Below are 24,953 nucleotides of genomic sequence, written 5' to 3' on the forward strand. Positions count from 1 at the left end.
TCCAAATAAAAAGCCTTTATTTTTTGTTCAGTTTTGCCTCCTTTTCTTAGTTGACAATTTGCACAAGATCTGACAGAATTCACATTTCCGTCTCTAATTTTTAGGCGAGGAAACTGGACTGTAAGAAGATTAATTTGCCTACTACAGGGCTAGATGTGAGGAGCAGGATTAGATAAATAATTCTCATTATTGATGCCCACACTATCTTTGAAGAGGAGTACAAACAAACTAGATACTAGAAATTGCACTGAAAATTCAGAACTGTTATAAAAGAAGCACGCCATTCATTTGGGCCTAGTCTGGACTCCAGCCCTTTATTTGAATAAGCACACAGGAAATGTGCTAGACATGGGGAGTATCAAACTGAATATTGTTTATACTATCATGTTTATATATTATGTTTGTACTTCTCATGTTCAAGGATTTATAGCAAAACAGAATATGGCAGGAAAACAAACCGCTGTAAAACAAGCCAAGCTGGCTAAATATGATATACAAACAATTGTGAGGAAAATTTAGAGAAAATTTCACTATGTTGGTTGTTGGTTTCACTAGGTTCGCAAGTGCAATTCACAAAAGCTTCACAGCAGGGGTGATACTGGAGGCAGGTCAGCAGAGCCGTCAAAGTTGAGACAGGCGGTGGGCCCCCTTGTTGGTTACAGGAGGAGCATGAACAAAGGCCTATTCATGAGACGCCATGTCATCCAGTTTGCGGCGGTGTGTAAGAAGTGGGAAGGGAGATAAAACTGGAAAGGGAGAGTGAAGTCGGGGAGTATAATCAACGCCTCACTAAGGAATACAAACTTTATTCAAAAGGCAAAAAAAAGCTTGTAGCAGAGAAGGTACATGATCAAAGTTAGATTTTAAGATTAATCTGACAGTGAATGGAGAGTGGACCGAAGGGCCAAACGCCAGTTCAGGTTTAGGGAAGCAACAACCTTGGACAAAACAAAGGTGTTATGACTGGGAATGAAGAGGAGATTGATGAAAAGTTATTACAGGAAACTTTCTGTGGGAAATAATTTGACTAAAAAGGCAAGAATGAAGGAAAAAAGGAGAAGAGGAAGAGATGACCTGTGTTTCAGGGTAAATGGTAACGTCTTGAGTGGAAGATGTAGGAGACAAGACAAGTAAAGTTATGCAAGCAGAGATGCTATGTTTAAGACATATTGATTCTGACGAGCCAATGAGAGACCCAGATAGGAATTTACATATTCATTCATGGAGTCAGCATTTACTGCCGGTCTATTATATGGAGATCCCTTCCATAAATACTTGGGATACATCACAATCACTACAGAAGAAATATTTTCTTATTGCATTTCCCTGTTTATGAGACCATAATAAAGTATCCTATTCAAATCCAACTCTATAAATCATTTCCAAACCAATATGTTTGAAAAATGAGCACCTTCCTCTGAATTTCTGTACATTTAATGGTCTGTAGTGAACCGAAAATAGGCATCATTTTTTTGGTATTCTTTGAATCTCCCACAGTACCTCATTCAGAGCGGGATTCAGTAATGCTTTGTTAGGCCAGGGGACTTCTTTTTCCTTTTATCTTCTATGATAAGGATACATCTTTTCTTAGCCTTGCTAAGCGGAAGGATCAGTAACATTTCACATCCAGAATACACGACCACTATAAAAGGAGCCACAGAAGCTAAGTCTGCCTTGGGCTGTGAAGAAGAATTGAATAATGGCAAGGGCTAAGAAACTAGTATCCCACTTTCAATAGCAACGATTTTGCAAACAAGAGGTGGCAGCACAGAAATTTTAGCAAAGTTGTACCCAAACAACAAACCCAAAGCAGGAACCCAATGAGAGCTCCTCTAGGTTATTTTTAGAAACAGTCTGAAAGTCAAATAAATCCACACAAACATTAAAATAAGACTCCGGTCTAATTATTCTCTCCAGGAAGTTCGCTTTTTCAGGTATGCTACACTTGATGACTATTCCAACTGATGTTAGAATGGTGAAAAGGAGTGTGGATGTAATTTTAGAAACAGCAATATGAAGTGTACCTGATGTAACCGTAACAGCCTACTACATATATAGGAGCTGGCAAGTATCATTATCAGGGCCAATAACATTGAAGTTCTCAAAATGACCAAAATGAGATCTCTTTCTAGAAGCGCAACAGAGAACCAGACCCCAATCATCCTGGGCATGTGTAGGTCATTACAAACCCAAAAGACTATGTTGTGCCTCTTATAATACCATAATCCCTGTCCAAAGAAATTCACAAAATGGCCTAAGAAAAAAATTGTGTAACTGTCCCAATTTGCCAAGAATTACTGGCAAAGGAGTCTTCCATACAGTTTGAAACATCTGCAATTCAATATTGCAACCAAGTGCACTTTGGTCAAATAAGCACTAGGGTATTTTAATCAATATGCATTGATGCCTTGAAGACCATCTTCGCTTTGTTTAGGCACTTTTAGACTTTAACATCACTTCTTGAAGGAGTCTCTCTTGCCTACCTTCAGAATCCCACAGTGAACGGTCAAACTTGTGTCGCCATCTTCACCTGTCATGAGGTTTCTGATGACAGGTGTCACAGTCACCACTTGCAGCAGTTTAAGATCATCTAATCGCAAAAAGACGACTGGAGTTTGGCCACTTAGCTCCTTAACTTGATCTTCTGATGACCATTTCTTCAGTCTTTGTGAAAAATAGTATTCAGTGTTTGCTCTATTCAGAACACTGAGAAATGACTTCTTTGCTTCTCCCAGAATCACAAGCCATAACAGCAGGATGAAGGCAGGGCAATAACAAGCTTGCTAATCATTTTTAAAGTTTACATAAATCACGTATGCAGCAAAACCATTAAAAAAAAAGCCACAGAACATTCTTTTCAAGTGATAGTCCTTAGGTAACCATTGTTTTTGCTGGATCAAAGTCCAGTTGGAGCATGACTATCAAGCTTTTCAAGTTACAAAGGTATGTAGTGAGGGACTCAGTTGGTTAAGCTTCAACTTTAGCTCAGGTCATGATATGTGGGTTTGAGCCCCGTGTTGGGCTCTGTGCTGACAGCTCAGAGCCTGGAGCCTGTCTTGAGCTTCTGTCTCTCCTTCTCTCTGCCCTTCCCCGGCTCATGCTCTGTCTCTCAAAAATGAATAAACAATTTTTTTTTTTAAACAAAGGTACCTAGTGAATAACACAACTTGTTTAACTGGTAGTTATGAAAATGTAAAAGCCACAGCTTTAACAGGTTGGAATTATCACAGCCAAAACCTAATCGCTTTCTTCCAGACTTACTCAACTGAAAGCCCTAAAAAGAAAGCTTGAAAAAGCTGTCTGATTTCAGAGTATGTTTAGAAATGAGAAGCTAAAGAGACTTTCTCTCTTCCCCACAATCTTGTTCTCTTTAGGAGACTACTCAGGCTGGAACCCCTGGCCCCTACAGTCTGAGGATGCTGGGACCTGGGTCCCTTCCAGACCAGTCGGCCCTGATACCTGGGACCCGACCTAACTTCACCACCAGCAGGACTGACACAGGTCCCTCCGCGCTGCTCCGCCTCCTCTACTCATGGATAGGCCTCTGCTTCCTTCTCCCTGGGTGTAAGGCCACCTCGGCCAGTCTCACTTCCCCTCTTCTCAACTCATTGCTCTTCTTCCTGGTATATTTAGCTTTAGTTCAATTCATGAGGCAGATGTTGATCACCTACTATGTGTAAGTAATTATAACAGATGCTAAAGTATTTAGTTTGTATTAAAACTTTATGGTATTTGGGAATATTTTTAAGGATTAGTTTTACTTGTGGTCTTATAGTTTCTGATAAAAGAGCCACTAGAACATCACTATATTTACTGTCTACTTACTCATTTTGCACCTGCTACACAGCTTTGATTATAGTTACCAGAATGGATATATCTCACTATTATATTCGCCATGGCAATTACAATCAAATTCTTATGTTTAGTAGGCACTCAAATCACTACATTAAAAAACAAATGTAAAAGTAGCTGACAGAAGTCCGTTATCTCCATTCCTTGCAGGAATGTAATGAGAGGAAATGAATATTCTGAGCTTATTCCTTTATTTAATTATACCTAAAACCATTATATGTGTCCATAACAATTAAAATAGAAAAAGGGACAAAAAACAGAAATCATTTCTATTCCTTCCATATTGTAGTACTTTGTTGAGTACTGATGGAATATATCAGTCAGATGCATTCATTTTAATGTGTTCGTAAAATACAGTTATTTTTGGCATGTATTTTGCATGGATATAAAGACACTGTAATGAAGTTGTGCTACCTCATCTTTCCTCATTTGTAATACATCCACACAAATTAAAAAGGTGAATCCTACTGGAAGAGGATCTTTAACAGAGAGATATGCCCCCAAACAGTCAGGAGACACCAAGAAAACCATCTCCTCTTCCCAAGCCTGAGATTCCTCATCCAAAAACTTGGAGACCATCTCATTCACTAAGTGTCTATGATTCACGTACACACGTCAATTTATAAACGCTGACCTACAGTTCAGGGTGTACTTCCTGGCCTCGTGGCGCTAGCCTCAGCCACGGTCACGCACCTTCTAAGAACCAGCTCTTTCTTCCTCCACCATCAAAGTAGCAACGTCTAAGACGGAGTCATTCCTTCAGCTTAGATCCTGGAGTAACGATGACATGCAGCAGAGTCACAGCCAATCAACTGCTGACATCTAAATAAGTGTATTTCACTTATTTAAATGTCAGCAGTTATATAAGCATTTAAATAAGTGTATTTCACTTATTTAAATGTCAGCATTTATAAATTGATGTACGTACATCAATTTACATTTGCTGTTACTAACCATAACATAATAAAAACTAGTTAAGTACAAAAATTTGCTCACAATTGAATGTCAGTTCATAGTTTAAAACACAAAAATTCAAATTCAATATAACAGAAAATTGATAATGGAAATGACATAACGGAAATAAAAGGCAACTTTTAAAAACAAGTATGTGTCGTATGTGTAGTAAAGGAAATGGACTTAACATAGAATTTTCCTCATCATTTCTGTCTTGAGTCCTTACATGACTATTCCAAGTAAGACTCAACATTTTTTAAAAACTGTTCTTCATCATTAAGATATTCCAAGATAATATTTCCACCATTATACAAAGGGCAATCCTCCTTAGCAATCCAGGTTTCCAAAGTATGATCCAAGGGTAAGGCTTCACCTGAAGTGATGTGACATAACCTCAATTTCTGTGAAGGAAAAGAAATCATAGTGTAATGAACATGCTGGTATAGAGAATCCTAAAGCTTTTAGGAAAAGGTTATTATAACCAGTTGTTACCTTGGCTGTTAATTTGTTATTGTCATTTTTAAGACTGCTTAAAGAAGCTGCAAAGTCAATGACTTTTCCAATGCTCCATCGGTGGCAAAAGAACATCGGTTTACTCTTCTCTTTGCTCCCCTTAGGTAAGAAAACCTGAAAGTAAACTCTTTCTTTCTGTAAAAATAAAAAGTTAAAATATAGATTATATATATGAAACAGACATCTGTTTTTGTCTCATGATCTCTTCCTGTCCTCTCCTGGTTAGAGGACTACCTTCTAATGATGCAACTTTTAGCAGGGCTACCAATCATAGTATCCAGAATCCACCTAAATGCAGAGGCAAAGGGCTGAAGACCCTACCTAGCTAGGGCGTCTGTGCAAAGATAAGCATATAATGTAAAACAAGCCAATCAAAGTCTTTTCCTGGGATTTTTTATGCTCAAAAGCTAGAAGGAGGGAGGAGCAATATTTTTTAGATTTTTTTTAAGAAGTCTCATTGGATTAAACAGAAGTTACCTATTGCTATGCCCCCCAAACCCCTCAGCTATTCCTTAGCTAATGTGGAAAAGTTTTCTCAAATGGGAAAGAAGGACTTTAACACAGAGAAAAGTCAAGGAAACAGGAAACAGATGTACTCTCTCAAGAGGGTAGGAGTCCTGGAATCCAGTCATCCATCGAGATCAGATCAATGGATCACTCTCCATTATAGGATTAAAAAAAATTGTTTTCATTAAGCTAGTTATAAAATTTCTGTCCCTTGCAATTCAAAGTTCCCTGATACATAACAACATTTCATTGGAAAGGCCTTACTATATATTTAGAAGCAGCAGAGCTCTTGAGAACAAAGGTCCAAACAATCAATAAAATAAGACAAGTACCTTATCAACGAAACAGAATGATTCAGAGATTTGGAGATAGTTCCTCTAGTATTTTATGCCCTATATTCTTCCTTACCTTTTTTTTTTTGCTAAGTTAACAAATGGAGGAAAAAAAATTAAAGAGGAGCAAAGGTGTTTAGCCTCTGAGCTTCCCTGATTCCTAAAAATTGCTTAAAAGAAGTGCTGCTCTATAGACCAATTCCTGCTGCAATAAGTATTTTGCTATAACTAGAATATCTCTAAATTAGAGGGGAAAGATCACAATTATTGTATGAAATAAAAGATTCAACACGATTTCCATCTAAACACAAAGGAATTTAGATTTGTTGAAAACCAGTGGAATGTGTCATAACGGATAAGGAGTATTAAAAGAAAAATTATCAAAAATTCAAGCCTTGGGCCAATTCTATAACCTAATAGTCCATGTATAAATACAAAAGGAAAAAATGTAAAAGCATAGCCTCAGTGAAAGAAAGGAAAGCGGGCAGGTGGGCAGGCAGGAGCAAGCAAAATATGCTGGAGGATCAAAAATGAAACAAATGCAAACAAGTGATAGACAAGCAGGCTGAGCCACAGACTTTCAAGGCTCCAGGAAGAGAAAGGAGCAGTCAGGAGTTTAGCTTGTGGGTTAATGGGAAACAATGGCGCCCCATGGAGGTGAAGTGCCCGGCTTGGGCTCACCGCTTAGAAGCGGAGGCTAGTGTGGGACTTGTGCTCCAGGAAAGAAAGCTGAAGGTACTGCTGAATGCTGACTTAGGCTACTGCTTACAAAAAGTGATATTTAGGGAGGCATAGAAGCACAAATAAAAATGCCTTGACAGCGAACAAAGCCAACATCTTCCAAGTCAGTAAACGGATCTGCAAGAATCTGGAAATCTCTGGAGGGCAAAAGCCCAAATTGCCAATCTCAAACTTGGATGGGAATGAAAGTCCCGAGCATGGCCAGTGGAAGATAATGCAAAATTGCTAGACAGAGGGAGGTGAGTGACAACAGTGAGATACAGTAAGAACCTCCTACTCAAGATGAACATGCAGAATCTATAAATGAAAATTCAAAGTTACCTTACTATGGGCAGATGAACTAAATGAACTCAGAAAGACATTATAAAAGGTTATTTTTTTATTTTTAAAGTTTATTTATTTGGTGTGGGGCAGGGACAGAGAGAGAGGGAGACAGAGAATGCTATCAGCACAGTGCCCGATGTGGGGCTTGATCTCATGACTGTGAGATCAGGACTTGTGCCGAAATCAAGAGTTGGATGCTAACCAACAGCCTCCCAGGCACCCTTAAAAGGTTATTTTTAAATTATCAAGGATCCATAAAAACGGAACAAGGAGGTATAAAACAAAAACAGAAATGAAACAAGACAAGCTAAGAAGATCCAATGAGAAATCTAAAAATGTTAAAATACAGTTTCTGAAATAAACAGGAGAAATTTTCAGTCTTCAATAAAAAGGCTTAATTGACTTAAAGATGGATTTGAGGAAATACTCTAGAATGCAGCACAAATAGACATAAAGATAGAAATTACACATCCCCAAAATAGGTCTAACAAGATTTCAGAAAGAAGCAATATTCAGAGAAAATGACTATAATTTTCCCAAAGTGAAGAAATAGTGAAATTAAAAATATACCTCCAGAGCCAAGCTGGGTAATTAAAAGAAGTCCAAATGTAGAAAAACTGCACTGAAATTGGAAAATATCAAACTCTTAAAAGCTACTAGAAGAAGACTGATTACCCATAAAGCACCAAGATTGGCAGATGTTTCCCCAACAATTGAAAACAGGGGACAACCAAGAGTAAATTCAGAGACTTGAGAGTCTAATGGACAATGCAGCTCAAGTGAGGGCAAAATAAGGGCACTCTCAGACAAAACAGAAGACTCAAAGTGTTCACCAATGAAGACTCTTAACGAATTAACTACTAGTACTTTAGTCAAAATACAAGTGAGTCTTAAGGAAAAGAGAAATTCAAAAAAATATGTTGGCAAATTTAAATAGCTATCATACTGACCTAAAAATAATCATGTGTGAACAAAGATGGGAATGGACATAGTCAGCTTGAGAAAGCATGTCAAACTCCTGTCTCTTTCAAGACAATACCAAGTAACTTTAGATTCTGAGAGACAAACTGGTATTTAATTATATGTGTTAAAAAATTAAATTGTTAGTACGTCTGTATCACATTATAAAACATTACAATGCAGAGTCTAGATACTAGAGTACAAAAAAATGAACTAGCTAGTAAATTTATTAAAAAAATTAAAACTACCCTTATTTGTTAATGCGGTGTGATTGCTTATCTGGAAATTGAAGGCAAAGAAAAGCATTTGGTTATGTGACCAAACATCTTTCTTCTCTATATTAGAAGTGCCTAGGTAGACAGGTTGAGGGAAATATTCTGTTCACAACAAAACAAAACCCATGAGATAATCAGAGATGAAAATAAGGAAGAAGACTTAAATGAAAAACATAAAATGTTACAGAAGACACTAAAACATGATTTAAACAAATGAAAAGACATAAGGTTTACTATATAGGAAGACAATGTTCTGTAAAACAAACCCTAAGTGAATCCCTCAGGAACTGTCCTCAGTCAGGACTTGTTAATAGTTAGAACTTGCTGGGAGATTGTATTTTATTTTCTCTAACTTCACAGAATCACTAGATAATGTGCTGAGAAGTTTTACATCAGTTACTTACACCTAGTGAACAGGTAAAGGTCAGAATCTCCATTATAAAAAAGAGGAAGATATTAAGGGGGTATAAAATTCTCCCAAGAATAGCAAAGGGGGCTTCTCATTAATGGCCAAATCTTTACCTCCTGTCAGCACTATTATTCACAGATATAATAGTGGGAAACTGGGGGACATGGAAAGCCACATTTCTAAGACCATACTGTGTTCTCATGCTATTTATAATGATTGCTCTCAGTTTCTCCATTTCACCTTTAAAGAGCCTATAATCTTTAACATTACTTGCTGGTGTCTATCACTTAAACCTTGTAGGATTTTTATGGTTATCCTAATGGGACAAGGTTTTTTTGCTGTTGTTTTTTTTTTTAGTGTAATCGATACACAACTTTATATTAGTTTTGGTGTACAGCAGTGATTTAGCAAGTTTATACATCATGTTATGCTCACAAGTATAGCTTACATCATCTGTCCCAACACAATGCTATTACAATGTCATTGACTATATTCCTAATGCTATGTCTTTTATTCCTATGACTTCTTCATTCCCTAACTGAAAGCCTATATTTCCCACTCCCCTTCACCCAGTTTGCCCATCCCCCAACCCAGAGAAAGTTTTAAATAAAATAAACATGAATAATATGAAAAAAAACTAAGAAAAAAATATAGGTGAACTTGCATTATCATATATTAGAACATGCTATAGAGCTATTGCTTCAAATCAATTTGGTATTGACTTGGGAGTAAATAATAATAATAATAATAATAATGAATGGAATAGAATAGGAAATCCAAAAATAGATCCAGTAAAAATAAATCTTAAACTTATGAACTAGAATTCCAAATATCACCTTCAATAGGGAAAATGACTTTAATAATTGGTGATGGCAAAACTAGCTAAAAAACTGGAAGAAAATAAGATTGGGTCCTTAGCTCATATTATATGCTAAAAACAAATTCCAGATGGATTAAAGACAAATGCAAAATGCCAAAATTAAAATCCTAAAGAAAACCAAAGCATGGGGGGTGGGGGTGGGGAATGGCAGACCTTAGAAAAAATTAAAACACATATCAACAAAATACATAAGTAAAATCAATATATTTGCTATTTTGAAAAAAAATTTAAAATCATTGATTATAGATAAAGAATATCTATTAAAGTCCAAGAGTTTCCATAATAAGTTGACCAAACAAAATAAAAAGACAGGAGTAGGAGTTAAAGGACAATCAAAAGAAAAATGATCAAAGGATATGCATGGGTGATTGAAAGAGCAACTACACGTGGCTAACATAATAAAAGATGCTCAAACTGAACATGTAAATTAAAGCAATTAGAAGATATTTTTATAGCCATTAGACTGGAAAACATTAAAAAATAAGTTACTAGACACCACAGGAGGGGAAGTGTATTCTCATGTCTGGCCACAGGAGGCAGTATATTAAACTGGATAGGACAGCAGGCTTCTCACCAGAGTTCTTAAACAACTTCAGATTACGTGTGAAATGAGGATATATAATACACCGGGAGAGTTGCAGTAAGGGAGATAAAAAATTTAGAGCCAAAAGAAAAAAAATTAAAAAGAAAATAAAAAAAAATGTAGAGCCAAAAAACAATGTTTGGCACAGTGTAAAAAGGATGACTATTATAACTATTGCTACTAGAAATGTAAATTGTTTCAACGTCTCTATATAAAGCAGCTTAGCAACAACTATTAAGACTTAAAACACACATATCCTTTGACCTAACGAACACACTCCTGGGCATTTATCTCACAAAAAGGAGAAAGACAGATTACTTAGTACAGTAGACAAAACTGGAAACAAAGTGAATGTTCATCAATAGGAAAATGGGAACATAAGTATCTACAGACTGGTACAACCACACTGTGGAATATTTATCCAGTTTTTAAAGAATTACTTAGGGGCGCCTGGGTGGCTCCGTCTGTTAAGCCTCCGACTTCGGCTCAGGTCAGATTCTCACGTTCGTGGGTTCGAGCCCCGGGTCAGGCTCTGTGCTGACAGCTAGCTCAGAGCCTGGAGCCTGCTTCCGGTTCTGTGTCTCCTCTCTCTCCCCCTCCCCCTCTCATGCTCTTGTCTCTGTCTGTATCAGAAATAAATAAAACTTAAAAAAAATTTTTTTAAATAAAAAAAGAATTATTTAGAGCCATACCAGTTTCCTTGAGAGAATTTCTGCTGGGCATTAACGAGAAGGATACATAGAGATAATAATCTCCCCAAAACCTGATTTTTATTTATAGCTATAATCACTATGTTACATGGCAGTATATATTTAACAGATAACTCACCACACTGGAATATAAACTCCATGTTGGCAAGGACTTCTATTTACTCTTGTATACCTAGGACCTGATATACAGAAGGTGCTCAACAAAAAAGTGTTGACGAAATGAGATCATGTCATTTTAATAAAATAATGACCAAAAACATTCTTTATGTGCTTGCAGACATAACAAGTAAACATTTCCATTTATGGAAATTATACACATGTATAGGCATATGTATGCATCCATGTATATGTATATAAATACACACGTTGATGCAAGGCATGTGTCATGCTCCATGATAAACTACGAAGTGCATTAAGAATACAGTTTCTGAAGCCAGCCCACTTGGTTTCAATTTGTAGTTCACTTACTAGCTTTGCTTAAGCTTTTTGTGCCCGAGTTTTCTCACAGGTTAGGCAGAGATAACAGTACCGATCTCACAAGCGTGTTGTGAGGATTAAATGTGTTAGAAGAGGGCCTAGAACAAAGTGCATACTACGGGAGTTTCTACTATTGCAATTATTTTATTCCTTAAGCATAAAACAATTTGAACAATATTATTGGATACTCTAGGAGGGTCCTTCTCAACCTGGTCACTGTGGACATTTTGCAATGTCAGAAAACGTCTTACTGTGGGCACTGCCATGTGTGGTGGGATGTTTTTAACAGGATCTCTGGCCGAGGCCAACTAGAAATTAGAGCATCCCCACGCCCAGTTGTGATAAACATCACCTTCCGTTGAGAACAACTGCTTTGGGATGGACATGGGCACAGGAGTGGGTGTTTGGTTTTTCCCGTTACACATGTTAAAGGATACACTTATAAAAGCATGTACTACATTTGCAATTTTAAAACCATCAAAAAAGTTTTTAAAAAGGGAAATATTAAGAATAATCACTAACAGAAGACTGTAATCAAAGGCTTTTAAACCATCAGAATGAAAGGAATATAGAAAATGCAATCAACACGAAAGATGTGAGAAGAGAAAAATGAATCACAGGAAAAGGATGATGAGCAGAAAGCTCAAGATAGGAGAAACATGTTCAAATGAATCTGTGATCCCAATAAATACAAATGGGTTCAACTCACCTATAAAAGAAAGATACTATCAAGCTGGATTAAAACCAGAAAGTCCAGCAATATGCTGCTTATAAGAGACATCCCAAAACAAACACAGAAACACTGAATATAAAGGGATTTTAAAGACAGTTAAGTATGCAATAAAGAAAGCTAGTGAAACATTATAATTCAAAATAGGATTTAAGGTAAAATCCGTAAAGATACAATGACGAAAAAATTTCATGTGCCTAATACATTTAGAAAAACCATTAGAATTACAAAAAACAAATCTGAGAAAACCAGTTGCAGTGGGAGATTTTAACACCCTCAGTCTCAGAAACTGACAAGTCAAGCAGACCAAAAGTTAGTGTGCACACACGTACAGATGTGCACGCACATACATACACACAAAAGGGAGGGCGGCAGGAGAAACCACAAAGGACAAAGCAAAAGGAGCAAAATGTAAATAACCAGGACATTTGGATAAAGGATATGGAAAAACATCTTTGTACTACTTTTGTAACCTTTCTGTGTTTAAATCTGTGTCAAGTTACCAAGTTAAAAAAAAAAAAAACAAAAAACAACCCACACCCAACAAGTAGGGTGAAAATAAATTCACTATTCAAGGTAAGAAGATGGAAAAAGAGCAGAGAAAATCTAAGAACATAAAAGGAAATAACATGAAAATCAGAATTTAGTGACATAGAAAGAAAAAAAAAAAAAAGGGGTCAATAAAACCAAGATATGATTCTTACAACTAAAACTTAAATTAAAAACAAAATAACACACATACACAAACCTATAGCAAGACTGTTCAAGGGGAAAACAAAGTACAAATGAAACATTAACAACGAAATGGAATGACTACTAAAGACACAATAGGGATCTTGGAACATAAGAGAAAAACTTGAACAATAAACTGGAAAATCTACATCAAGTAGTAAATTTTAAGACAAATTAATATTTACCAAAATTTCAGAGTAACTAAGTAAACCAAGAACTATTTAACACATTGAAACAGTATTCAAAATTCTTCCCTCAAAAACAGCAACAGATTCAAATGTTGTAACACCCTTTACCAACCCTTTAGAAACAAACAATCCAACTTCTACAGAGATTTCGAATAGAAGAAAGCTATTCAACTAATTTTATGTGCATAGTCTTGCTACTAATATCACACACAGTAATAGATTAGCTAATCAATTTAACAATGTATTTTAAAAGAATTACATACCAGAGTCAAGTAGTTTATTTTGGAATATGTGGGTGACTCAATAAAAAAAAAAACTGATTAATGTAATTTAAAACATTTTTAAGGAAAGAAAAGATACCTGATCATCCTACTAGATGTAGGGAAGAAAACTTACAGTAAGAATATACACATATTCATGATATAAAGTCCTAGCAAACTAGGAACAGAAAGAAGTACTGCTAACCTGAAAATGTCTTCTATCAAAAATTTACAACAAATATAGTATTTACTAATGAAACTTTAAAATCACTTGCATTAAAGTCAGAGAAATGATGAAGATGCCGACTATCACCCACATTATTCAAGACTGTTGTGGAGATCTCAGCCAATGCACTAAGACAATAATAATGAGAGGAGGAAAAAAAATTGGGGGGGGGGAACCCCACGAAATTGTCATTTGAAGAAGATAAAGCTACACAGAAAACATCCCAGAGAACCTACTAACTATGGGAACTCTTAGGAAGATTATTTGCTGGATAGGACAACATACAACACACAGTGAGCAATAATCAATTAGGAAAATAATTTTTAAAAGTTATTTACAATGGGGGCGCCTGGGTGGCTCAGTCGGTAGAGTGTCTGACTTGGGCTCAGGTCATGATCTCACGGCTTCTAAGTTTGAGCCCTGCATTCGGCTCTGGGCTCAGAGCCTGGGGCCCACTTCACATTCTGTGTCTCCCTCTCTCTGCACACCTCCCCCCCACCCAAAAACACACACATGCATGTATGTGTGTGTGCTCACTCAAAAATAAATACTTAAAAAATTGTTTTAAGTTATTTACAATGGCAGCAGAAACGATTAGGAGCCTAAGATATATATCTTATATAAGAAAGATATACATAAAATACATATGTGCATTATAAAATGTTAAAGACCTAAAAAAAAAAAAAAAAAAAGACCTAAAGTTGGAAAGATCAATCATAGACATAGATGGGAAAAATCAAAATTCTAAAGACGTCAACTGTCTCTAATTTAAAATTTAGTATAATTCCTATCAAAATTGCAATTTCAAAGATGAAGACAAAGGGTCTTAAGTTGTTTTTTTAACAAATGAATCAATTGGTAAGATGTGGTTGAAAGCAAAGAATAAGGTGGACAGACTTGTCTTACTTATTATAAAACTATGATAGGGGCACCTGGATGGCTCAGTCGGTTAAGCGTCCAACTTTGGCTCAGGTCATGATTTCATGGTTCATGGGTTCGAGCCCCATGTCAGGCTCTGTGCTGACAGCTAGCTCAGAGCCTGGAGCCTGCTTCAGATTCTGTGTCTCCCTCTCTGACCCTCCCCTCCCCGCGCCGTGTCTTTGTTTCTGTCTCTGTCTCTCTCTTTTCTCTCTGTCTCTCAAAAAAATTTTTTTTATTAAAAAGAAAAATAAACATAAAAAAAGGTATGATAATTACGAGTTTGATATTAAGCAAAGACAAACAGACCAAAGGAACTGAACTGAGGTCCCTAAATTAGTCCTACATGTCTAGAACAGTCTAGTGTATGACAAAGGTATCATAAGGAGGAACTCTTCATTATCTTATGACAATAAAAAAATCCCTACTGGAGGAAAAAATCTCTACTTATTTACAACTAAATTCCAAATGGAACAAAGAGTTAAATTTTTTTTTTTAACTTTTGAATATCTTATGTTATGGCAATAAGAAATCCCTACTGGGGGAAAAAATCTCTACTTATTTACAACTAAATTCCAAATGGAACAAAGAGTTAATTTTTTTAAACTTGTGAATATTTCAAAACATGCAAATCTTAAGGAAATTAATAAATTTGAGCATATTAAAATTCTGAAGCCTGAACTACTAAAGAGATAAAAAATAAAGTGAAAACAAGCTGTAGACTGAAAAGATATGTGATGCCCATTTACTCAAGAAAGCATCAGAATTCAGAATATATAAACAATCCTATAAATTTATTTTTTGAAGTGCCAAAAAAAAGCCCAACAGAAAAAATGTACAAAGGACATGAATAATTCAGAGATAAAATGTCCAATAAATCAATGCAAAGTAGCTGAAACGTATTAGTCACAAAGGAAATTCAACTTTAAACTTCAGTAAATTTAGAAACACAAACTCTCAGACACTGTAGGAATGAAATACATCAGCACAACCACCGACAACAGTCTAATTAAGCTGAAGATACGCAAACTCCATGACCCAGCTTTTCTATTTCCAGATATGTTTCTTTCTAAAGTAGCATTTTTCAATCTGGTGGCCTCAATTTTGGGGTTATGAAATCAACAATCTTTAAAATAAAATAGAATAAAAAACATGAGTATATAACAGGTAAGGCTAGTATAGAACAAATGAGGCTAGGTATTATTGATCCTGTGTTAAACTATGTATATATGTTTGTAGCACGTATGCACACACGCACAAACTGGAATGGTCTATAAAATATAATTGCTGCTGTGGAGTTTTAACGGGACCGCCCTAGAAAAACATTCCCACATGTACACAAGGACATTCACCGTTGTAACAGTTGATAATAGCAAAATATCTGGGAAACATCTGAATCTTCATTTGGAAAATGGATAAGTTGTGGTATATTCATACTATGGAATAGTATGCACCTATTAAGCCAAATGAAGTGACTGTCAGCATGGGCAAATGTAAAAAATACAATGCCAAGTGAAAAGAAAAGGTTGAAAAAGAATACCTATGGTTCACTGTGACTCCTGTAAAATGAAAAAAGTCAAATTATGCATTATCTACACAGATATGTACCATACGATACCAGTAACGATACAGATAAAGCTCAGATTAGTTGTTACTGATAGGTGGGAGGAGGGAAATGAGGGCTTCAACTGTACTTGGAACATCTTCCGAAATCGGAGACCAACCTGTGGTAAGGACCTATCTCCATCAGCACGCATCTTTAACTTCATCAGTGCTACCTTTGCCGCCGTTTCACTATTTTTTGCACCTTTCCGTCGTTTACTTGCCGTCTCTCCGGTCTTAGAGTCTAAGAAATAAGCATAAGCATATAAGCACACAGAATTTTTACATTAAAATTTTCCAGAGTTCAGGCATTATTAGTATGGCTTTGAAATATACAAATAACACATAAAAGGGCTATATAGAGACCACATTCTTTTTGTTGGTATCATAGGTGACTTTTAAAACAAAACCATCGAGGTTGATCTAAGCAATCTCTACATCAAAAAACTCACTGTTACATGCTTCCCTTTCCAATTAAAGTCTATTTAATCAAAACAATCACTAACACTTCTGCAGAAATCTTCTAAGATTTGGTTATAGAAGATTTTAATAACGGTACTATCCTTAATTCCAAATGAAAATTCTGAACTAACACGTTGGCAGAGATGCTGGTTTAAGCCACACATACACGCTTCCTAGCACCTCAGATTATCAGCAGCATTCACAGGACAGCTGATAAGACTTAATGGTTAATCTTCGGAGAAAGCAAACCACTGCACTGGCCTCGTGAACACCATTTCCAGCCATCATACTTAACCAGCTGATCTCAGGGGCCCAGTAAAAGAGAACATCTGGTAGGGTACTACCATAAAATTTACAATCTTCCATTGGTCAGCCTTATGAGAAATATGGTCACATAAATGCCATCAAAATCTATACCAAGTTACAACCACTGTGGCCATTAAAAACACCTTCTAGGGGCGCCTGGGTGACTCAGTTGGTTAAGCCTCCAACTTGGGCTCAAGTCATGATCTCACGATTCAGGAGTTCAAGCCCCGTGTCACGCTCTGTGCTGACAAGCTCAGGGCCAGGAGTCTGTTTCAGATTCTGTGTCTCCCTCTGCTTCTCCCCTGCTTGCTCTCTCTCTTCCTCAAAAATAAACATTTAAACAATATAAAACAAACCAAAAAAAACAAAAAAACAAAAAACCACCTGCCATAACAGCAAGCCAACAGAAGCAGCAGGAGTCTACCAGATATACAACAGTAAGGAAACAGCCAACAAGCTTTCTAGATACTTGCCGAGGATGTCTTTAACAAGCTTCTGAGTGGCAGCCATACGAGGCTTAGGAGTTTCCAGTTTTTCACATTCATGATCCGACTGATGACGGTGCCTATGCGGAACAGAAGTGACACGAGTTCACGTATTTGCACATGACTTCAACAGATACAGACTCCGAACGGTCTGAGCGATCACCTCAGGCAAAAATTCTTCTCACAATAAGGACATTTAACTGGCACTAGCTCTCTTTCAGCACAGTCCTTGAATGAACACGGGTAAGAGGTAGGCTCATCTGACGTCAGTCTCTCCTTGACTACGGTCACCTGAAAATGGAAAAGGAGGAAATGGCATCATAGATTTCACATATAAAACAAATCAATATCTACTTTGGAAGGCAACGTACATAACATTTTTGCTTAAACTTGTTAGAGCAATTTACATTCTCACCTGATTATAATAAACGTTTGTGTGACACATGATTATTGTGCTGACTGTTCTACATTTTCATAACTTTCTTACTGTGGTATATTTATCTTTTAAGTCAAGTTAAAATGACTATTCAGTTACTCTTCATAATTTTAGAGTTCTACTTCGTACCTGTCCTAAACAAAGATGCCCCCATAATAATATGCTTAGGTGACCATCTCATCAACCCTCAAAGAGCAAGTCACAACTACTTTCTATGCTGACTTTACTTAAATATATATATGAAAGAACACTTAAAATTATGTTTATGATCCAGAAGGTTACAGACAGTTTCCATAATGATACATTCTCTATGCTGCTTTATTACTGTATTACCAGCAACTATTACACCAGAAGAAATCTTACAAGATTTAAAAGAAAATCCAGGTCAGGCTAGTTCGAGTTTTAAATAACCATGTCTCTAGAGCTGAATGAACTTTTTGCAGGCTCCGTGCTGTCAGCCCAGAGCCTCATGTAGGGCTGGATCTCACCAACTCCCCGATCATGAGGGGAGCCGAAATCAAGAGTCAGACGTTCAACCACCTGAGCCCCCCAGGTGCCCCAAGATAATTTCTTAAAATCTCCAACCAAAGGGCATTCCTCTATATAAATGGTACTTATGCCCTGTGGGGATTAACTTGTTTTTTTAATGTTTATTTTGAGAGGAAGAGAGAGCACAGAAGCACGAGTGAGGGGGAGGGATGGGAGGAGAGAGAAAGCGAGCGCGAGCAAAAAAGAGGGAGCACGCAGCAAGCAAGCACGCACATGCTGGCAGGGGGCAGGCATCAGGAGAGGAAGAGAGAAAATCCCAAGCAGCCTCCTCCATGCCGTCAGGAGGAGAGCATGAGATTATGACCCAAGCCGAAATCCAGTCAGACACTTTAACTGACTGAGCACCCAGAGGCCCCTTGGAGTTAACTTCTTAACTAGTTTTTCCAAATTTGTTCTAATGGTCTACTGGTAAAATGATTTTCATTTGATTATTGAATTAATGAGATCTAATTGATGTTCCATGAGAGACATTCATAGAAATCAAATATTGTGAGAAGGAAAGTACAAAGATCTATAAAAGCTGTGTGAGAAACACTAATGTTTATTATGTGACTATTTCTCTCCAATTAATCCTGCATAATACCAGTAGGTTAATTTTTATTTTCATCCCATAAATCACCTAAACCTCAAAGGACCAGATTTGGACCAAAGCTCATTTAACCTATATTTTCTATAACTGAGATAACAGATGTAATAATTCTTAGTAAAATACTTGGTAAATGCTGGTCAGGAATAAACAGTAATTGAAAAATGTGGGTCAAATGCTTCTTTCTAAATGGAATGAGCTCAGTTTAACTTTCTGCCTTTCTCTGACCAAAGGAGGTGAAGCCACTTATCACACAGTGGGGAAAATCACGTCTGGCCTGGTGGGCTCAGCCTTCTCGTCAAGGCCTGCCCTGGGCAAGCACCGCGTTACTGGTGGGGAAATCTGCCTAACTCTGGATCTCGGCTGCACCCTACCAGGCTCTATTCTAAGCTTCACCATTCAGTTTATCCTTTATGAGTAATAAAGAGGATATTTTGGCTTCTACTTAATAGCTTGTATCAATCGCTCAATTTGGTAAAAATTGGTGTAGGGATTTTTACTGGACCGCAGGTTTGTTCCTGGTGATCTCAGCTGATCAAGTCAGAGCAACTGGCAACCACAGACTCCTAACACCAGGACCCAAGGAAAATGAACTGAACAGTGAAGGAGACTGGAAGAAGCAGATGACGAGGATAGTAATTCCACTGTGTATTTATAAATATAGAGCCCACAGCTTGAAGTGGGCTAAGTAAACATAGCTGAAATGTACGAGAATTCTAACAATTTGTAATTACTAAGGAGACCAATTTTTTTTCTTAAACTGAGAAAAACAACATAAAATGAACTAAGAACCTCTTTATATAATCAGTTTAGTATGCCAAATTTTAATCTGTGGTACACTGACTGGTTTTAAACTGAATCAAATTCTGAATGAAAGTACATAAAAAGAAACACGTTTTATTAGAACTATTAACATACCTCAGGACAGCTATGTGATTCCCTGCTTCTGTGCTCAAGGCTTAAGGAATTAAAAAAAAAAAAAAGCTTATTTAAACGCAATCAAATAATTAAAGATAACTGTAGTTATAGGAGATTTTTAATGGTTGGTATCCTTAAGAATAGTTACAGGACATTAAAACTCTGCATATAAGAATAAACCGACAAATTACAAGAGCATCTATATAGTCTCAAAAGTTTCAAAGCGCAACTGTTCAATGTAAACAAATAAAATTTACCACTCTAAAATACTTTTGAGTGCCTCAAGATGTGTGCAAATAAAAGGAATTAAAATATTCTTTGTATTTCTCAAAGACCAACAAAAATACAATACAAAAGAAGCGCTCTAGTTCATAAGGACTTAAAAATATGCATTACTTTTATTTAATCCTAAAAAAAATCTTTGAGTGATCACCTGAAAATAATTCTTTCACTGTTCAATTTAAGCAACTAAATGTCTAAAACATGAAAGTTTAATTACAAAGAAAACACATTTTCTAAAATCTTTGATAGTTCCCAGGTTTTACTTTGCATGTGGGATGTGTACAAACGACATGTAATATCCAGTTTGAGAAATGTATAGGTTGGGCTCTTCATTTGATTACAATAAAGAGTAATAATACCTGGATTTTTTTCTCTACCTTATTCTTTATATTGTGGATATTTTCTCTCCTTGCTATTAAAACACAAATGTAACTTTTACATTTTACACCTAAGTCTATTTCTGAAAGTTTAAAGTTTAGTCACATATATCCACAAGTAATCAGAGCCCATGTTTGATTTTTTTCTAAGTAATTCTATTATGAATATAAAATATCAATGGCTAAAGTAAAAACTATTTGAAATCATTCTGTTTTGAGGAATAAATGTCATATTACAAACACTAAAATTACTCCCAAATGTTGCATAAAAATTTAACTTACCAAAATACTCCTGAACAACCATCACAAACAAATGGGAGAAAATCTAAAATTGAGGGAAAATGTTATATGCACTGGTCAGTATCCAATTTTGATTTGGTTTTCTTAAAAAGATTTTTTTTTATGTTTATTTTTGAGAGACAGAGAGACAGTGTGAGCAGGGGAGGGGCAGACACAAAAGGACACAAAGAATCAGAAGCAGGCTCCAGGCTCTGAGCTGTCAGCACAGAGCCCAATGCGGGGCCCAAACCCACGAACCGCCAGATCATGACTTGAGCGAAGTCAGCCGCTTAACCGACTGAGCCACCCAGGCACCCCTAAAAAGATTTCTTACAAGTTCTGAACTACATCTACTGTAGAACTTTCCTTTTTGACCAATATACTAGTGTAACAAGTAGAGTTTAAACAAAAGCTATCACAACCTCAAGCAAGGAAAGTAGCTGGATTATCAGAAGATAAAGGTTACTTATAGTGTGAAGTCAGAAAAAAGTTCTGGGTTGTTTTGGTTGACCAGATTTACGATGTGTCGTTTCCAAGTACTGTATGCTGCAGAAATCCTGCATTTATTTGAAGTGAAAAATCCTGGGTTTCAATTCTGATTCCACAGTTTATTAATCTCGCAGTGCTACAAACTATTTAACAGAGTTTTGTGGGAGATGGGAAAACAATGGCACAGTGGGAGGATTCTGAGCTCACCTCCTCCCAGCGAGGAACCAAGATCTAACAGCTGCCTCTGAAGACCACCCGAGTAGACCTTCCACACATGCTCCTACAGAGGGAGGCCATACTAGAAGGGTGGAGGGGTGGAGACACAGTTGGGAACCATAAATGGGAAGGACACCCCAAGCAAGAAAAGCTAGAGGATCAAAGCCCACACCATGCATCCCAGCCATTGCGGACAGGAGGCCCCATAACATCCAGCTTTGAAAACCAGGGAGGCTAAACTTGGCATGCTTTTCAAATCAGCGAGGCTTAACTCCAGGTACTACAAAAATCTCCAAGAGCTGAAGGCAATAGTAAGTGGACTCCTGACCCTTAAAGAGCCAACATGGTCAAGAACTGCTGGAGACCAGCACAGGAGCAGCAGTCTGAAAACCTCCTGGGGTTTCCATGAAGGCAATTCACTTACTAATCTCAGAATGTGCACTAGAGAGACACGGATCTTCAGGAGGCCTCTCCAAGAATAAAAGTGGTGAAGAACACCATTTATTTCCTCTCCCAAGCCAGAGAGCTGGACACTTGGAGAAATGAGTGCTAACTACCGACCACCTTGCCAGCACCATGGGTCTGCCCATGTATTCACCTGCGTTTCCACCGCATCCAACCTGCTCACCTCAGCAGCCTCCCTCCAAAGTGGCTCCTCTCCTGTCACACTACAGGCAGTCCCAGAAGGGACCAGTGCCACTCCAGAGCAACTCCTGCCCTGGGGAGAGATAGAGAAAACCCCATACGCCAGCCTGCCCAAAGTTCCAGCAACTTCTAGCAGGCCACATGGGGGGGAGGGGGAAACCCTGCCATTCAGTGGGACCACAGAGGCTGACTGCAGACACCTAATCTGATTGCTGGCCCACTCACCTACGAGCCCACCAAGGTCTCTCAACAGTACAGGAACCAGAGTCTGCCCAGTAGCAGGCAAAGCAGGTCACCACAGCCAACAGGGATGAAGGCAAATGAGGCTCAGGCACAACAGTGAGCAAGCACACAGCTGCTAGAGAAGACATCCCTGGAGCAGCCAGTTCTAGCGAGCAGGGGGCATTGTGCTACAAGGCACCACAGGACCTCTTCTAGAGAAGTACACTAACTTAGACCACCAAGACACATAGCAGGTTTCCCAAATACAAACAAACAGAGTTACCCAATATGAGGAGATAGGAATAGGTCCCAAATGAAAGAACAGGACAAAGTCACAGAAAAGAGCTAAGAAACAGAGATAAGCAATATGCCTGATAAAGCAATTATTAATGGATTTGAGAAAAGAATGGATGAAGTCAGTGAGAACTTCAACAGAGATAAAAAATGTAAAACAGAGCCAGTTAGAGATGGAAAATTCAGTAACTAAAATAAACACACTAGAGAGAACAAGAGATTAGGAAAGGCAGAGGAACAAATCAACAATCTGGAAGACAGGATAATAAAAAACCACCAAGCTGGAAAGCAAAAAGAAAAGATAAAAAATGAGAATAGGATAAGTAAACTCAGCAACAGTATCAAGCATACTAATATTCACATTATAAGGCACCCAGAAGAAAGAGAAGGGGGCAGATAAATTACTTTAAATAATGCCTAAACCTTCCCAAATCTTAGGAAGGAAACAGACTTCCGTATGTAAGAAGCAAAGAGAACTTACAACAAGAGGAACCCAGGGAGGTCTATACCACTTATAATTAACATGGCAAAAAGTAATGGTAATGAGACAATTTTAAAAGCAGCAAGAAAACAGGCATAAATATAAGGAAAACTCTATAAGGCTACCAGCGGACTATTCAGCAAAAACTTTTTAGGCCAGAAGTTAGTAGCATGATATATTCAAAGTACTAAAAGGAGAAACCCTGTAACCAAAAATACTCTAGCCAGCAAGGGTATCACTTGGAATAGGAGGAGAGATAAAGATTCCCAGATAAAAGTTAAAGGAGTCAGTCCCTACTAAACCGGCCCTACACAAGAGAGAATTCCCACTCAGGGGGAATTCTCTGACTGGAAAGAAAAGGCTTTAAGTAGAAGAAACTTATGAAAGGAAAATATTCCACAGGTAATAGCAAACATATAATAAAGGTAGTAGATAAATCACTTATAAAACCAGCATGGAGGGTAAAAGGCAGTAAAATGCAGGAAATGTAGAAAAATGAATCCTAACGTTATATAAAACATAATATATACATGAAACATAGATTGAGGGTGTAAAAATTTAGTGTTTTTTAGAATATGTTCAAGTTTAAGCAACCATCACCTTAATATAAATTGCTGTATGCATAAGAGGTTATATATGAACCTCACAGTAACCACAAATCAAGAACCTATGAGATACACAAATAATAAAGAGAAAGGAATCTAAGCATAACACTAAAGAAAGTCCTCAAACCACAAGAGAGCAAGAAAGGAACATGAGCACTACAAAAACCACCATAAAACAAGTAATAAAAGGGCAATAACTACATGCTTATCAATTACTTTAAGTGTAAACGGACTAAATGCTCCAATCAAAAGACACAGGGGAACTGAATGGATTAAAAAACAAGACCCATCTATATGCTACTTACAAGGGACTCACTTCAGACCTAAAGAGGCACAGACAAAGTGAAGGGCTGGAGAAACATCCCATGCAAATGGAAGCCCCAAAAAAGGCCAAAGTAAAAGTATTTACATCACATAAACTAGACTTCAAAACAAAAACAAACACTGTGACAAGACACAGAGAAGGGTACTACATAATGACAAAAAGTAACACTCCAACAAGAAGATTTAACAATTTTAAGTATCTATGTACCCAATAAAGAAGCACTCAAATACATAAAGCCATTACTAAACAGACATAAAGGGAGAAATTGACAGCAATATAATAATAGTGGGGCACTTTAACAGCCCATTTGCTTCAATGGATAGATAATCCAAATAAATAATCACTATGGAAACAGTGATTCTGAATGAAACATTAGACCAGATGGACCCAACAGACATATCCAGAACATTCCATCCCAAAACAGAATACATTCTCTAAGCTCACATATTAAGCCACAAAACTAGTCTCAATAAATTTAGGAAGACTGTGTCCAACTATGATCGTATGAAACGAAAAATCAATTACAAGAAAAAAATCTGGAAAGAACATAAATAGTTGGAGGCTTAACAACATGCCATCAAATAATGAATCAACAGAGGGAATCGAAAAATACATGAAGATAAGGGAAAATGAAAACACAATGGTCTAAAATCTTACATGGTCAAATAACCTACAAATAGGAGACAAGATATGCAACGGGAAAAGTCTCTTCAATAAATGGTGTTTGGAAAACTGAACATGTAAAAGAATGAAAACTGCAAAAACTTCTTACACCATACACAAAAATAAATGCAAAATAGATTAAAGACCTCCATGTGAGACC

General features: G+C 37.1%; 2 protein-coding genes across 2 annotated transcripts in view; both read right to left on the bottom strand.

Annotated features, from left to right (window-relative positions):
- Positions 1-4,431, bottom strand: SLC10A5 (solute carrier family 10 member 5). The gene is given in 9 exon segments (XM_029923296.1): positions 1-1,896; positions 1,898-2,028; positions 2,031-2,137; positions 2,140-2,197; positions 2,200-2,501; positions 2,504-2,607; positions 2,609-2,681; positions 2,684-2,783; positions 4,321-4,431. Coding segments are annotated over 9 exon segments (1,365 nt in total). The 3' UTR covers positions 1-1,517.
- ZFAND1 (zinc finger AN1-type containing 1) overlaps positions 4,027-24,953 on the bottom strand; it is a 24,669-nt gene continuing 3,742 nt past the window's right edge. Inside the window, exons 2-8 of the mRNA XM_029923505.1 lie at positions 20,857-20,899; positions 19,916-19,955; positions 17,590-17,717; positions 17,415-17,506; positions 16,296-16,417; positions 5,299-5,454; positions 4,027-5,207 (exon numbers count right to left, since the gene is read on the bottom strand). Of these exons, the coding sequence (XP_029779365.1) occupies positions 5,037-5,207; positions 5,299-5,454; positions 16,296-16,417; positions 17,415-17,506; positions 17,590-17,717; positions 19,916-19,955; positions 20,857-20,899 (752 nt within the window). The 3' untranslated portion in view covers positions 4,027-5,036. The remainder of the gene's footprint in view (positions 5,208-5,298; positions 5,455-16,295; positions 16,418-17,414; positions 17,507-17,589; positions 17,718-19,915; positions 19,956-20,856; positions 20,900-24,953) is intronic.

This window comes from Suricata suricatta, chromosome 15 (assembly GCF_006229205.1).
Source record: "Suricata suricatta isolate VVHF042 chromosome 15, meerkat_22Aug2017_6uvM2_HiC, whole genome shotgun sequence".
In the NCBI taxonomy this organism is placed as follows: Eukaryota; Metazoa; Chordata; class Mammalia; order Carnivora; family Herpestidae; genus Suricata; species Suricata suricatta.